The 18,135-nt window shown below is 27.0% G+C and overlaps 1 protein-coding gene across 2 annotated transcripts in view; it reads right to left on the bottom strand.

The window, feature by feature from the left end:
• The window catches only part of LOC113788540 (3',5'-cyclic-AMP phosphodiesterase 4C-like), a 29,013-nt gene extending 13,443 nt beyond the window's left edge, over positions 1-15,570 (bottom strand). Inside the window, exons 1-2 of one of the 2 annotated variants that reach the window (XM_075821962.1) lie at positions 14,517-15,570; positions 2,907-3,077 (exon numbers count right to left, since the gene is read on the bottom strand). In XM_075821962.1, the coding sequence (XP_075678077.1) occupies positions 2,907-3,077; positions 14,517-15,541 (1,196 nt within the window). In that variant the 5' untranslated portion in view covers positions 15,542-15,570. Of the gene's footprint in view, positions 1-2,906; positions 3,078-5,247; positions 6,756-14,516 lie in introns of those variants that run through there. The other variant, XM_027337996.2, reaches the window with a different exon arrangement.
• Positions 15,571-18,135: the final 2,565 nt, after the last annotated feature.

Genomic DNA, 18,135 nt, shown 5'->3' with positions numbered 1-18,135 from the left:
GCAAAAGATCCTTGATCTTGAATTTTGTTCAATGATTTTGTTGGCCAAATTCGTTGTCACAATAATTTTTTTTCTGGTGAAAAATGAAAAAACAAAATCATCGTATGGTGATGACGACAACTGAAAACACAATAAGGAAAAAATAAAATTCAGGTGATGTCATTCATGTGATGTGTTTTATGTGTGATTTGATTTTAGATTAATTTTAAAAAATCGACAATTTCAAATTCAATTTCAACGATGAAGATTTTCAAAGCAAAAAAAACTGCTTGTTCATTATGGATGAAAAAAATTGTCGATGATGAGGATGATGTAAAATCATGCTGTTGTCGTTGGAATTCTTTCAATATTTTAAAGTGTCATTTTGAATCATCATTTTGTATCGATTAACAAAAAAGGTAAGTTATATTGAGTGAGTATATTGAGTTGAATCAAGGTAAGTTGAGGAAGCAAAACAGAATATTTGATTTTTGTTTTGTTTCGTTTGCTTTGTTTGGTTATTCTAAATCAAATTTTTTTTGTCCAATTTTGTGATCCCTTTTTAAATACCCAAAATAATTTCATATTGCAGAAAAAGAAATGTGTGTGTGTTTATGGAAATAAGAAGAAGAAGAAGAAAAAAAAACGCCATGATATGAGGGGATCAAACATTTGAATACGAAACAAAATACGAAAGAAAAAAATTGTGCACACCTACGATATATTACCAACAACCAAACCAACAACAACATGGAAACATCAAATCGATCAACCAAAAAAGAAGAAATGTAATGCACACATGTACACATTTATTGGAAAAAAATATATATATTGATACACTGAATATTGATGCGGTGGTGGTTAGGGCCAAAACCAATGATGCATCTTACACAATCTCTTTAACCATAAACACACAAACATACACAAGTACATTATATCTGGTAATCAATAAATTAAATATTCATTAAACCAATGAGAAGAGAAAAATTATATGATTGATCGATCTTATATTTTACGAATAATAATAATAATAATGAAAAAAAATTATACAAAACACACACAAACATCATACACATTACACACATCAATATCATTTATTATAGATTACAAATAATAATAATAATCATTTGATTATATCAAATGATATGTGATTATCAAACAAAAATGTTCATAATAATAATAATAAACATTCAAATGATAAAATTGGATTTGTTTCGTTTCGATTTTATTATGAGTTTATGTCTGTGCTGTGCTGTGTATTTGTGTTTGTGTGGTTTATCTGAAGATCACAATGAATGAATGAGAGATGTTTCAATCAAACAAGCAATAACAACAATGAAAACCTTTTGTTTAATTTATTATTGATTGTACATTTGTAATCAATAATTAATCAATATTTCATTTTGGGTAAAAACAAAAAATATCATCAAATTTTCGATCGATTTGCGATTGAAATTAACAGAATTGATAGAATACACACAATGATTTTCTATTCATTAATTTTTTGAATAATGAAAAAAAAATTCATTTCAAATTGAATGAAAAGTAAAGAAAGTAGAAGAAAGAAAAATCTAATCAGAACATTATGTGTGTTTGTGTACCTATCATCAATATTGATATTTCATTCTTTTGATTGATTAATGTAATGTAATTTTCAAATGATGATGATGATGATATAATTGAATTTGAGGTCAAATTTTGTGACAAAAACAAACAAACAAACGAATGAATCAGAATAATCGAAATGAATATTTATTTAACAAATGACTAAAGGCACGTTTATTCTTTTTTCCAACTATAGTTAATAGAAAATAAAAAGCGTGAGTATCATCACGGTTACTTCTTGAATTTTTTCAGTTAAAAAATGATAAAATCATCAATCAATAACGTGTTTTGATTTTGTTTATTGATGATATTTACGTTCAGTAAATGATTAATGATTAATGCTTTTTTTGTTTATCAGATTTCACACTTTTTTCTGAAGAAGAAGATGATCAATATGCACCAGCTTTCTTTCTTTCATGCATTTTTGATTCGGCAAATCAAATGAATGAAAAAATTGATAATTTTTTTTGTGTGACAAATGATTCAAAATTGATTAGAAAATTGATAAAACAAGCATGGTAGAAATTCAAGAGGTTCAAATCTTTCATCATTATAATCATCATCAATGTCTACAATGTATTATCAACGATTATCGATAATCGCGCGTGTGTGTGTGTGGTATGTGAGATTTTAGTTTTTCTTCAATCAATCAATCGATCGATCGATCGATCGATCGAATTAATCAAACAGAAATGATGAAATGTAAATGATAATATTTGGTAGATGTAGTTTCGTTAAGTTTGTACTATGATCTTTTCAATTTCATTTCATTCATCGCTTGTGTGTCTGGCGCTGAAACGGTATTTGAGGATAATTTTTTTTTGGTTGATTTTTCAAGAAATTTCTATACAAAGATTATATGTTATACTTGAGAAAAATGATTTTTAATCAAATCATAATCAAAAAAAAGCAAAAGCAAAGAAAAAAAAACTATACAAAATATCAAAATAACAAATATAATCCCGGATGTATGGCTTAGGGTGAATGGATCGTAATGTTGTTGATTTTTGGTAATTTTCCATTGAAAATAAAATAAACACACTCCATGTGATTAATAAATTAAGATAATTTTTGTTTCATATGTATGCTTTGGTTTGTTACATCATTGAAAATATGATGATTATTGTGTATTTTAGGTATTTTTCAAATTGAGAATTTTTTAAAATTATTTAGTGCATGTTTGGCCATCTGATGGCCAAAAATCAAAACATTTGATTGGGAAAAAAATCAAAAAAAAAAAAAAAATTTTTTGCTAATCGACTTTTTGAGATTCTCGCCAAAAAAAATAAGAATTTAAAGTAAAATTTTTTTTTAACACTTACGATTCACCACTACCGATCGATGAATGTCTTGATGCTGATTTAGGTGATATTTCATATTCAGAATCAGAACGATATAAAAATGATTCACGTCGTACAGGTAGATTTTGTAATGCAAGTCCTGAAGCATTAACATTTCCGGCATTTGTTTGGCCACTTTCATCCACATCAAAACTATTTATTTTTGAAGAAAACAAAACAAAACAGAAAACAAATTAATAATTTTAGCAACCAAACAAACAATCTTTTAACAAATCAAAATGATGATAGAAAAATGATGATTTCAATCAATTGAAAATTTCAATAATAATAATAAAAACAAACAACAAAAAAACATATTGCAAAATGTGACACAATTTTTTTTACAACCTAAAACATTTACGTAATAAATTTCTTTTATGACCAATTATAATACAATTAGAATTCATATGTGGACAGGCATTTTGATTTTTTTCATGATTACGTTCGAAAAATTTTTGTATTACATCTTTACGATGATGATGTAGATGATGATTTTGACAATGTTGTTGTTGTTGTTTGGTCGACATTTTGTCAATAAACATAATGATGATGAGGAATTTTCATCATCATCATCATTATCAAATTTTAATTAGCAGACGAAATTGGAATTGAAAAAATATATGCAAATTAGAACAGAATTTGATTTGATTTGATTTGATTTTTCTGCTGACAAAGTGAAAAATAAAATTCTTGAAAAACAACGGATTTTTTTTTGTTTGTTTGTTGTCAATTTTGCTCTCTCTCTCTATACGACAAAACCAGAATAATTGACAAAAAAACTTTTTTATTCTGGAACAATTCAAAAGCAAATACAAGCACAAACAGACACGCACAAACATCATCATCAAGTTCTTTGTGTGTGTGCGAAAGATCAAAAATGGTTTTTTTTTGTGTGCCATTCTTGAATTTGGTTGCCATCGTCGTCATCGTCGTTTTTTGTTCACGACGACGACAACAACAACAACAATGATAATGACAGCGACGAACCCGAATTTACCGATTGTCCATACAATAACTGAACTGAACTGACTGAACAAACAGAAAAAATGATGAAAAAAATGGCCGAATATAATAGAAAGTTAAAATGGAAGAATTATGAAGTAAAAAAATATAAACAAAATTCACAAACATTCAATTCATTCAGACATTCACGAATCATACTACTACCAAATGTGTTATACTCCTACTACTTTAATGTTTGTCTATTCTAATTATTATTGAAAAAAAAATGAAAAACGATGAATTGATAACAACAACAACAACAACAGCAAAATTATATAACAACAACAACAACAAACGTTTTGACAATTTACGAATGACCAATGTTTTGCTGTTGTTGTTGTTGTTATTATTGATGATGTTATAATGTTATTATCATCATTGTCATCTCAACATTTTTTTTTTTTTTTTTTGGAGAAAAATAAGAAAGAAGAAGAAGAAGAAATAAATTGTATTCGGGGATTTTTTTTGTTCAAGTTATTTTCTCATTATTATTATTATTTATCGATTATCAACATAGTTTCTTTCTCTTTACACTGGTAAAAATTTTGGTAAAACTTTGATGATGATAATAATTTAAATGACTGATGAATGACTTAAGGGCAATATCTAGCATGAATGCAAAATGGAATGTGTAATAGAATGGAATTTTAGTTACAAAAAAATTTGTTATTCGTTTTTTTTTCTCCCCGGTCAATTTACTTTGTTTTAATTTGTTTTCTGTTTGTAATTTGGGAAATGTAATAGAAAATCCCTCCAAAAAAAAAAAAAAAAAAAATAATAATAATAATAAAAACAATGTAGAAATGGGCAAACAAACAATGATGATGATTAAATTTTATCGATCAAAATGCATAATAATAATAATGAATAAATAAGGATTGTTTCTGTTTCTGTTTGTCTGCGATTGCGCATATAAAATTCATAATTTGTTGTTTTTCCCTGGAAAAAAAATGTGGATCATCTTTTAATCGAATAAATCGATCGATCCATCCTTAATAATAACAACGATGATGATCAAAGTCAGTCAGTCAGTCAAAGTTAACAGCTTTATTGCGCATGTTTCAACCAAAAAAAAATCGTCTATTTTTTTGTTTCATTCGAAATTCAATCCAAAGAGGTCGCTGTTAAGCGGATTATTAAATTTGATTTTTGTTTTTTTTTCTTTGTAAATTGAAAAAATGATCATCATTTTTCATTCACCTGAATGATTAATGAATCCAAAACAAACAAACAAACAGTTCCAGTTAATGAAAATTAAATAAACCAAAATGAACGAAGAATAAAGAAGTTGAGGGAAAAAATATACATCAATAAAGCGAACCTTTGTGATGATCGACCCGAATAAAGTCTTGGACCGATACGTAAAGGTATACCTGATATAGAATTACGTATACTATATGATGGATATGATGAACGATGTTTACGTGTTATTGTTGTTGATGTTGGTAAACCTATACTACTATTATTGGCACCAATAATACTACTGCCATAAATTGAATTTGATGATGAAATCTGTCCAGATACAGAAGTTGAATTAAAATGATGATTAACAATGACAGCTGAAGATGAATGACGATGACGAGAATGATAAAGATTTTTATTTATTGTTGGTTGATTACTACCAACACTATTACGTGATGATGATATTTTTGTTTGAAATAATTGTTGTTGCTTTGATTTGGCTGTTGTTATTGTTGTTGATGATGATGCGGTTGGCCGGGCAACTAATAATGTTCCGGTTGAAGCACGATGTTGTTTATGTAAATGGCTAGAATCACCACCAATTATACAACCACTACTACTACCATCACCACCACCACTATAATCAGAATTTAAATCAAATTCAGCACTTGATTGATATGGTGATTGTGTTGTTGTATAATTACTTGCTTGTGTTAATAAACTATTTGTAGAAATTGTTGTTGCATTTGATGGTGATTCACGTATTATTATAAATGGACAATATTGTTCGGATATTGTTGATGATGATGAATCAATTTGATGATATTTATTACAACAATGATGATGATGATGATTATGATTACTATTATTCGTTTGATTATTCATCATTATATCATTAATATTATCCAACATATGATATGGTATATGACGTTCATGTTGTTGTTGATGATCATCAGAATCATCAACATTCATTTGTTGATTCGAATCATTAATATTCTGTTGATCTGTCATCTGGGTAGCTGATGTTGTTATGATTTCTTTTGTTGTTGTTGTTGTTGTCATTGTTGTTGTTGTTGTTGTTGTTGTTGATGCCATTTTTTTATCCATAAAATTCTGTATATTATTCAAATGTTTATTCATATTTGTCATAACAAATGAATTTGTTATTGAATTAAATAAACGATTTAGAAAAAAATTTTCCGATTTTTCTGACAATATTGGCGGTTGTTCAATTGATTGTTCATCAATTTTCTTTAAATTTTTGTTATTTTTATCATCATAATCATCATCATTGTGAAAGTATTTATTTTTGCTATTGTTTGCGAAAATTTTCATTCGTTTTGGCTGTTTTCGATCAGAATGATGATGTTCAATATAACAATCATCTGTTGTTGATGATTCTGTTGTTGTTGTTGTTGTTGATATTGGTTCATTAATTGTATCGTTATTATTGTTTATATTGGCTGTTGTTGTTGTTGTTTGATCAACATTTAAATTTTCATCATCATCAATAGCATCATCATCATTATTGAATGAATGTCGTACAGTTAGATTATTATTATTATTATTATTATTTAATTGATGTTGACGAATATATTGCCAGAATGCATCTATGGTATTCCAAAATATCATGATGATAACAATCATAACTGCAAATCCAATGTATATATTTTGATTTCAGTAACGCTTTATAAGATTTTCTCCAATGATAATTTGAATAAATAAATAATAAAAATGGACGGATCATTTGATTAACATTTTCGTAAACATTTCATAAATGAATAATTTCATTTGATTTAGTCAACAAAAAAAAAATCGATAATCATAACAAATGATGGCAGGTAAGCAAATATGATTAGAAAATCTTGATGATGATTTCATTCAAATATTTTTTTCTATTGATTCAGCAAAGAAGAAAAAACAAAAATAATCAGGAAGAAGAATGAAGAAGACAAAATAAACACAGAAATCCATGGTAACCATGGTAAAAAAATACATGTGATGAATGCGAAATATGAAAAACAAAACAATACAAAACACAGGTATGAAAAACAGTAGTAAATTTTAGTTGAAAAATATGATTTTTTTTTCTTCAAAAAGTTTATAATTTCAAGTTTTCTAAAAAAAAGTTTTCCACAGTAGCAGATATCATAATTTGCAAACAAAAGACATTTATCATTTTTGCAAATTTAAAAAACATTGGTTTTTTCGGGCCACCAAACATCAAACAACAACAACCAACTGACAGGAAACATTCAGAATTTGATTTGATGAATTTTTTGGATGGATTTAAAAGTAAATTACAAACAAATTATGTGTACATGTTTTTTTTAATTTGTTTGACAAAACAGCTATTAAATTAAACAATTTTCTTTCATTTTTGTTTTGTTCCCCTGTTTCATCATAACGGGTTATTTTTTCCGAAATGACAACAACTATGAATGAATCATCATCATCATGTTCTTCTTTCAATATTCATTACACAAAATCGATGGAATCATCAATGGAAAGTACACAAAAAAAAACATTGAAAATAATCTTCATCAGTTGGATAATTTCATTTCATTTTGGCCATATTAATCACAATAAAATTGTATGTAATGTAACCAGAAAAAAACTGAAAACTTTTTGGCTTTAATGCAATTCATAATGCGGTTATTTTTTCTTTTATCTGCTTATCATGTTGTATACATCTGAACATGTGGTGTTGTTTTAATTTCATTTCATTTTGCAGGAAGATTTTGAAAAAACAAACAAACAAACTTTGATTATTTAACTTAATAATAATATTTATTAATGAGAATTGCTTAGGTTAGTTTTGGTTTGCGTGTGTGTTTATAAATAACCAACCACTGTTGAAGATTTCAAATCAAATATCATGATGATGATAGTAAACTTATAAATAAGTTAAAAGAATATGTTTGGTTTGATTAGTTAGTTTGTAATTTGGGCAAATAATCACATACACAGAGAAAAAGAAAATTTCATCGAAATTGATTGGTAGAAAGATTTTTGTTTTGTTTGTAATTAATAAATTTTTACAACAAGCCACCACCACTGATTAATTTATAATTATTATTTTTGTCACTAGAATTTTTTTTGATTTTGATTTTAATAATAATCATCTATCAATGATCATTATTATCAACATTTGATTGCAACATCAGAGAAAGAAAAGATTCGCAAATTTAATTGGATTCGTTGGAAACTCAAAGATGTCAAAAAAATTATTAATAATAATAACCACTGAACATTAAATTATTATGAAACTTTGCCATTATAATAAGTAATCAAGTCACACACACTGAAACAAACAAACAAACGAGAAAAACAGGAAAGAATCAAGTGTTGATCATAATTAAAGATGAAATGATCATCATGTTTTTGTTGTTGTTGTTTGTTAGCTTTTCTTGCCCAAAATTTTATCACGGAAACAAACAAACGAAACAAATGAAAAAGTAAAAAATTGATTGTCATTGTCGAATTATCATTATCAAATTCTAATCATTATATCATCCATGTGTATCATCATCCATTCGTTTGTGATTGTGCGTTTGAATGAGCTGAATTTTTCAATCATTTTTTTGTGATACACACCTCGAATGAGAATGATCGAAATGAAAAAAAAATCAGCAATTTATATCGACTGCACTAAACACACTAAACACACCAATAATGATGATAATGATAAAATGAAAAAGAAAATGTTTATATTTGCCTCATATAATGTAGGTGTTTGTGTTTGTGTGTGTGAATGGCTGTTACATGTATGTATAATGTTATGTATGGGAAAAATAAGCAAACAAAGCAAAACGAAACAAAATAAAAAATCATGTGCAAAGTATACACACACACACACACACACTATATCAATATGTATGTAGTGTATCATATATCATATATGATGATGATGATGATGATGAAACAACGGTATATTTATTGATAATGATAATAATAATAATAAAGCAAATATAAGATTTTTTTATTATTAAACATTTACAATTGAAAAATAAGATGTCGAAATTATTCTGTGTGTGTGTGTGTATGGTGTATGGTTGTATATATAATAAATACAGAATGTTTTACAGAATTTTGAAATTTATTATACACAGAGAGCAATGAATTATTACAAATTTTTTTTGAATCTTTTTTTCTGGTTGAAAAGGAATGTTTGTTAGTTTCTGGCACTGTTTAAATTTTCGTTTTTTTTGTTCTGGGGCACCAGATGCACATGTACCTATGTGCAAGCAGTTGAGAATGCACCATAAATAAATGGATACAGGAAAAATATACCCATGATACAAATTTGGAAATATAAAAATATATATATGGCTTGTTCTCTCTCTCTCTCTCTCTCGCTCTCTGGGTTTCCTTTTTTATGCAATTCGCCTAATAACCGTCGTGATGATGATGATGATGATGAAAATTTGTTTTTAGGAAAATAATTTGACATACACCATACACAACAGATACCTAAACACACATACATAAAATAAATGAGAATTCAAAAAAAAATTCTGTTGACTGACAATCAAACAAAAACAGGAACGAACGAAAAAGAAAATAAAAGCAACAAAATGTCTTAATTAAATTTTATGACAATCAAGTCTGTCCTGGAAAGTTGTACAAGGCACACACATAAATATATGATTGTAAAAATGTTGATGATTTGAACTAATGTTGAATTCCAATATCGTCATCATCATCATCGATATCTGAAAGTAATCAACAACAACAACAACAACAAAGACATCCAAATAACGTCATCATAATATAGTGTAACAAATTTTACAATCAATTTCTCTCTCTCTCTCTCTCTCTCTCTCTCCTCTCTACTGATCATTTGATTACCTAATAATAATCCTTCGATGATAGATACGGATTTAATCTAATAAAAAATAAAACACTAATAAATTTCAACAAGATAATCAAAAAAGAAAATGTCTTTTTCCATTAGAAACAACATTTTTATCATCGACTAATAAAGTTTTTTTTTTAAAAAAAAGACTATCTTTATAGAATTTTTCTCAAAATGTTTTCTTTTTTTTCGTTGGATCAAAATGTCATCAAGGATTTGGCTACCAATTTTTTTTTATCAAACATCATTGATGATAAATGTTGTTGTTGTTGTTGTTAATGGAATCAATGGATACGGAGAAAATTAATTTCAAGTTGAGTTTTTTAAATTAAAATCATGGCCATAAAAAAAATGAAATTAAAAAAAACTTGTCATTCAAATAAGTTACCATTGATTTTTTTTAATGAAAAAATAAAAATCAATCAATAATAACATTGAAATATGCTGTTTGTTTGTTGATGCAAACTTTGTGCATCGAATAATATCGATTTTCCATAAAAAAAAGGATTGAATATCAGGTAATCAAGTTTCATTTGAAAATGAAAATCATATTTCAAAAACGAAATTATTTTTTTCACCAGTCATATTGAATTCCATTGAAAAAATAATGGAATAATTTTTTCCCCCATAAAATTCCATATAAAGGCCAGGCTCTTCAATAGTTTTCTCATCATCATCATTACTTTTAATTAGAAATTGGATTCGAATTTGAAATAACAAAAATAATAATAAATTATCCATCAGGATTAGTTTTGTATTATGATAAGCAACAACAACAACAACAAAAAATGTCTAATGTTATATCCTTATTGAGACAAAGACGACTATGACATTTATCCAAAGACTACAGTAGATTTTCAAAAAACAAAATCAATAAGTAACTACAATGTATTTTTGGGTGTATTAAGGTAAAGAAAATTGTCATCAACAACAACAATAACAACAGAAAAATGTCACAATGTCAGATGATGACAGAACAATAATGTTTTTTTTTCTATTCCGATTCTGATCATTCAAAGAAAAAACAAAGTTATAATGAACCATTAAAACAATATATATTCCAGATTGGCCAATAATCATCATCAAGCCTAAAGCTATCATTATATTTCTATTCATTTTATTCAAACATAATCACCTTTGTTTTTAGACATAGTTAATATTCATTTTTTTTACAATAAAGTGATCACAAGGTGAAAACAAAAATGTCAAGACCAGATAGAACGAATAATAGGATGGATAGATAGATAGATGAAATTAACTTGATGAAACTTAACTTTAACTGAAGTGAAATTGCAAATCAATTGTACCCACTTTATCAACAATATGTGAATTGTTTGCCGCCGGTTTTTTTCTTCATTTTCATTCACTGTTAAACCTGATTAAACTTCTTTTTCTTTTTTTTGCATTCATAAGTTGATTCAAAGAACACCTTTAGTTCAACAAATGAAAAGAAGAGGAAGGAGGAAAAAACCTATAAATATGTTAAGAATGCAAAATGTTATTTGCATTTGATGTTGCACTGAAAATCAAATAAAAATAGCTACTGATCAAACTTTTTTTTCCATTTCAAATGAATCATTCGGGTTAAACTAATTTTTCTCCCTTTGACTAATGAAAATTTATTCACTTTTTCCTCTCCTTCTGTTTTTTGTTAACCCCATCAAACATATCAGATAGATAAATTATTCAACAACAATGTAAACGAATAGAAAATAATTAATCATCATCATCAACAACAACAACAACATTTCAACCCTTTAGCATCCATAGATAGATAGAAAGAATTATTCATAATCATTTCATCGAATGTTAAGCGGATTTTCTCCTTTAGAATTAGAAAAAAACTGCTGTTTTTCGTTTTTTGTTTGCTGTCAAAATGAACGACAATAAATTGCCAAAAAACCGAATGTCAATAATAAACTGAATCGAAATATTTGAATTTTTCTAGCCCAGAAAATCACTGAAAGAAAATCATGAACACAGTGTGCGTCCGTGCGTGCGTGTGTTTTCAATGGATAATCATCATCATTATGGTTTCTTTATCATGAATTTCTTGTTAACAAAATTATTATTTTGATTTGGAAAAAAAATGAAAATAAAGAAAATTTAATCATAAATATCGTTTTTTAGATGTGTATTATTAAGGTATTCGTGCGTTTTGATTAGCGTTTCTATTCAAAAAAAAAGGTGGTGAACAAGAATTTGACACAATTTTTGCATGCATCCGTTTTCTTCGGTTCTTGGTTAATGTAATCAATTGAATTGAATTTGGAAAAAATGAATAATAGAAATTCCGGTAGGAAAAAAAATAATAACACTATGTTTCCTTATTAAATGTACCAATGAACAGAAAAAGATAGATGTAAAATAAATGATAATGTAAATGTATAAGGTGACAATATAGAATGTAGTTGTTACTAACCGAATTACTTCTCAAAATTTCTTCAGAATTTCTTTCGAAAAAATAATCTAAATACACAAACGCATTGATCAATGTCTATTTTGAAAGAATTTTTTTTTAATTTTTTCAATAACACATCATTAACAATTTTATCGGTTCGTTTAATTGTCCGGGGCAACAAAATTATCATTATAATTTTGTGCCAGCATACAGATGATATAAGGGTAAAATGTAAAGTTTATTATCTCAATAAGGATGTTTTTTGTTACCAAAAAAAAAAAAAAAACAAAGATACTATTTTTTCCACTTCATCGACCCATTAAAACATTGATAATAATGATAATAATAATAATGATCACAATGTTTGTGGTACTCGACCAAACAAACCAAACCAAACAAACCAAAAAAAAACAAATATAGAAACACAGTGAACAGAAAAATCAAAATTCAAAAATTCAATAAAAATGATATTATCATCATAGACATCATCATCATCATCATCAAATAACAATGATGATGATGATGATGATGGTGAATTCTTATAAATTCTTTTGAACAAGAGAAAATTTCTCTTCTTTTTTTCCCAAATGCGAATTGGATATATTTGATGATGAATCATATTTCCCTCAAATCATCATCATCATCATCATCAGAATAATAATAACGAATCGGAGGAAAAAAAACTCTCGAAAAAAAAGGAAAAAATTGAAACGAAAAAAAAGAAATTTTTCAGGTTTCTGAAGGAAAAAAAATAGAATAGAATAACATAGGCTAGAGAGATACTGACATTTTCCAAACCGATATATATTGACATAAAGGTACACACATAACAACAACAACAACAACAACAAAAAATGATGATGATGTTCGTCTTTTTTTTCTTCATTTTCTTTTCGTCTTTTTCATATATTCATTCAGTTCTGAATTCAACAACAAAAAAAAGAATATTTCATCGTATCAAATGTTGACATTATCATTTTCATCACTACTCATATACCACACCACACCATAGTCTAATAAACTTTACATTCAACATTCAACATATATATGTTTATTTTTGATATGAAAAGAAAAGAAAAATATTGAATTGAAGAAATGAAAAGAAAAGAAAAATTGACATGATAAAACATAATAGGACAACAACAACAACAACAGAATAAATTCTCAACAACAACAACAACAAAAATCGAAATAGAAATTCTTTTAAAAATAAAAATATTTGTCAACCAACCAAACAACCAAACAACAACAACAAGATGATAAAATCTGCAAAAGAAGTTCTTGAACTTATGTTGTTGTTGTTGTTGAAAATTGCTGTCTCTTGACAACAACTATAAGTACAAAATTGAAAATTTTGTCTCTCTCTCTCTCTCTCTCTCTCTCTCTCTCTCTCTCTCTCTCTCTCTCTCTCTTGATTTTTTTTTCAATTGCAATTTAATATCAATATAAATGGCAAGATTGATAGATTTTGAAAAAATTGAAGAAAAGAATCATCCACATTCACATCATAATGAAATATTGATTTGTTAACGAAAAATTTCAAAAATTTAAAAAAAAAAGTTTCGAAAAAACGCTAATTATTAACACTTGAGCGAAATTCCAGAATTCCATTTGTATTGGAATTATATTTGGAAACAAAAAAGAAAGAAAGAATATTCTCGAATCGTTGAATGCAAAACAACAAAAAAAAAAACAACAACAATGAATGATTGGATTGGATTGAATATTTGTATAGGATTTTCAATTGAAAAAAAAGTAATATTTCGTCATCATCAAAGTATCATATTAAACAAATTGGATCAATAATGATGATGATATTGGAGTGAGAATAATGAAAAAGATGCAACTCGAAATCGAAATATCGAAATATCGATGGAAAAATAAACAAACAAAAAGGCAATATATACAACGGCAAACAACGGAAATGAAGATTTTGTTCATTTTTTTTTTTAGCAATCAAAATCATCACATATTTTTCTGTTTAAATCTTGCCTATAGGCTTGAAGCTATTTTCAATTTTCGGATATTGATGATGGGAGAAAAAATTCCGATTTTTTTATTTGTTTTTTTTTGAATAAATTCAAATCACATACGCCATCTATGATTGAGTTTTTTAAATAGATTTTTTGAATCACACAAAAAAACTTACTCGCAAGAAATACTTGGTAATAAACGACGACCATCAAGACGTTGAAAAATAAGGCCACGTGGACGTATTGTATTGTTTGCTGTTGTTAAATGTGTTGATAATAAATGATGACGACCATATAATAATGATGATGATGATGAACGTGTACCAGCAAAACTAATACTACGTGCATACATTGGACGTTGTCTATTTGTTCCCGTAACTGATGGTGATGATGATTGGTTAATTAAATTTTTTTCATCATCATCATCGCTATCATCACTATCATCATTATCACCATCATTTGAATGTTCCATATTTAAAATTTTTCTTTTTTCTAAACTTTTTTCCAATGCTTTAACAATATTCATTTGAATATTTGATGATTGTTTATCTGTTTCGTGATCATCATCAGTATCCGTTTCTTCATTAACCGTATCAAAACAAACACTACTTGCAGCACTTGAATTTGAATATGTTCGTCGTATTGTTTTTGATGTTGTCGATGACGATGATGTCGATGATGTTGATGATGATGATACGGATGACATTCTATTAGTTTTTGTTATCATCGATTGTTGTTGTTGTTGTTTTTCATCTTTTTCTTCAAAACTAACAGATTTTTGTTGTTTAAGTAACAATTCATTTGATGATGATTCCGTTCCAATTTGATCAGATTCTTTTGAATAATATTTTATTATTGGTTTTGTTGTTGATTTTTGAATTGAAACTTTGTTAATATCATTTGTTGTTGTTGTTGTCGCTTGTTGTCGATCAACGTCTAAGACATTATTCTTCATTTCATCATTTACATTTGTCAAATAATCATATGGAAAATTTGCAATATCATTATTACTTTTACCATTGTTGTTGCTATTAGCTAATGTCTTCTTTTCTTGTTGCCAATTTAAAATTGTCGTTTCAAAATTTTCTTTTCGATCATCATCATTATGATGGTCATCATGATGGTCATCATATGCTATGATGATTTCATCTTCTTCTTCACTACTGTTGTTGTTGTGGTTATCTTTTCTTCTTTTTCTCATTAATTTTGTTGTTTGTTTTAAGGATTTTTCTGTGTTGATGAAAACTTTGTTGTTGAAAAAATAGTAAATTTTTAATGATAAAAAAACCAGGCACGCACACAAATTTAATCAATATTTGGTCATTTCATTTGAGCATGATGACCAATTCAATTCAATGATTATGATGATGATGATAATAATAAGAACCAGACATTTTGTGAATATGAAGAGAAATTGTCCTTGATAATCAAATTTATGAAGAAGAAAAAAACCACTGTTGTTGTTCAGTCATTGTTTTAAATCATTTTTTAGAAAAAAAGAATGCGTTTTTTTTACTTTGTGAAGGATCTCTGTATCTCTTCATCTTCATTCTATTGTCATATTTTGGTTGAATCACTTAACTTGACTTGACTTGACTGACTGACTGACTGATGTCAGGTTTTTCATTCAGGTTTTGGTTGAGCAAAATTCAATAAAAAAGCTTATTGGATAAAGTTGGCCAACAAACAACAACCAACACTTGAAAAAAATCATTCAAAATAAAATCAAAAAACCAGGATTTATTTTTGCTATGTGTCTGTGCATTGAGTTCTTTTCGGATAATAACTAATAAAAAAGTTTATCGATGGTTTAAAAAAAAATCAGAAAAGAAAAAGAAAATCGATATTATCGAGTAGATTATGAAACATACACACACACACATTTTATAATAGTTTGAAGATATTCGAAATCAAACTTTTTTTTTCCAAAATTCATCAAAAAATCAAAAAAACAAAAACAAAACAAACGAAAATTTTTTGTTTCGGATTTTCTTTTGGTGCGGATTTTCAATCTCTGTGTCATTGATTGATTTTTTTTTCTCTCTCTCTCTCTCTCTCTCTCTCTCTAATTGACTTTCAATAATTGAAAAAATAATAATAATGTTTGCTGATGATGATGATGACGCAACAAAAAAACAACAATAATTCCATTAAAATTTTCAAGTACAAAGATTATTATTTTTTAACGAATTTTCATTTTTGATCCGCTGATAGGGAAAGAAAAATCTCATTTTTTTCAATTTCTGTAAAAAAATATTAATTGATTTTTTGCTAAATCAAATTCTGTTGTTGTTTTCTGTAGGCCAGGGGAAAACAAAATTTCAATCAATATTTTTTACACAAAGCAAAAAATTCACTGAAATTGATTCTTTTTTCCAGATTCACCAGCAACAAAACACATAGACAACACAATAGATACACGAACAAGAATAACTTGCATCAAAAATCACTTGAATAAAAATGAATGAATGAATGAAAATTCACTAACAATAGAATATTCTTGTTGATAATGATGAATAGGAAGAAGAGAAATTCCATAAAGAATATTTAAAACAACAACAAAGCTGTTTGTGTGTGCGTGTGTGTGTGTATGGATCAACATTGAATGTCTTTTGTTGTTGTTTTTATCAACATTATCATCATAATCGTGTGCACATTATCATTATCATCATAATAATAATAATAATGTTGTCAAGTCAAGTCAAGTTAAGTTAACCAACAAAACACAATGATGATAATGACGTTATAGAGAATGGTTTGATATCCAAAAAAAAAGTTATTTCATCATTTTTATGATGATAATGTTGTTGATGATGATAAAAAAATGACATGTAACATCTTCTTTTCTTCTTCTTTTAAATATATATCATCACATCTTTTATGGATTCTTTTCTTTTTCTTCTTTTTATTATTTACAATTCTACTTTTTTTTTACTTTTACAAACACACTATCTTCATTTACGACAGTAAATAAATAAATAATATAATATATTTTCTGCTGTAGTTATAAGAATTTTGCAATCTTCTTCTTTGGCGGCCAAGTAAATTCAATTATATATTGGCGTAGGAAAAGTTTCTGGTTATTGTTCTATGATAAAGAAGAGAGAAACAAAACTGATGAACAATTGAATGTGTCACACATAAGTGTGAAACCGAAAAATTTTTTTATTATTATCACATCATCACTACACACACAAAGAAAGAAAGAAACAATGTCTATTCTATTTGGTGGATTGGTTTGGTGAATTGAATTGAATTGAAGGTGAACAGCAACAACAAACGAGAAATTTTCCAAGAAATTCTTGAGAATTTTTTTGACCATTAATCAAAGAAAGAGAAAAAGAAAAGATTTTTCAAATGGACATAGGACACAAACAAGCATTTGATTACTGAATTGAATTGAAATGAATTTTAAAAATTCTTGTTTATAGAATAATTCTTGTTATTTTATTTGTTGTTGGTACATGCGCCCATAACAACAACAACAACAAAAATAACAACAACAATGATGATGATGATGATATAATGATTAACGATGAATGATGATTATGAAATGAAATGAATTCTTAAAATGTTGACATTCTTTACAGATAGAATATCTTGGAAATTTTTGCAGATAGAATTCAATTCAATTTGCCTATGATGATGATGATAAAACATTTCACTTATTTTTTGCTTAGATATTGAATTTTTCATTCATTCATTTCAATTTTTTTTTCTGTAATCTTTATTCTGATTTTGATTCTTGTTCAAGAGAACCGCACACACAAGTTGGCTTTACATTCTGTTGTCGTT

This window comes from Dermatophagoides pteronyssinus, unplaced genomic scaffold (assembly GCF_027571235.1).
Source record: "Dermatophagoides pteronyssinus isolate colony J.1.1.1.1 unplaced genomic scaffold, Derpt_VIB-CSIC_2022.12 sq0014, whole genome shotgun sequence".
Taxonomy (NCBI): Eukaryota; Metazoa; Arthropoda; class Arachnida; order Sarcoptiformes; family Pyroglyphidae; genus Dermatophagoides; species Dermatophagoides pteronyssinus.
The sequence above is the reverse complement of the archived record's forward strand: the minus strand, read 5'-3'. Positions and strand labels throughout refer to the sequence as shown.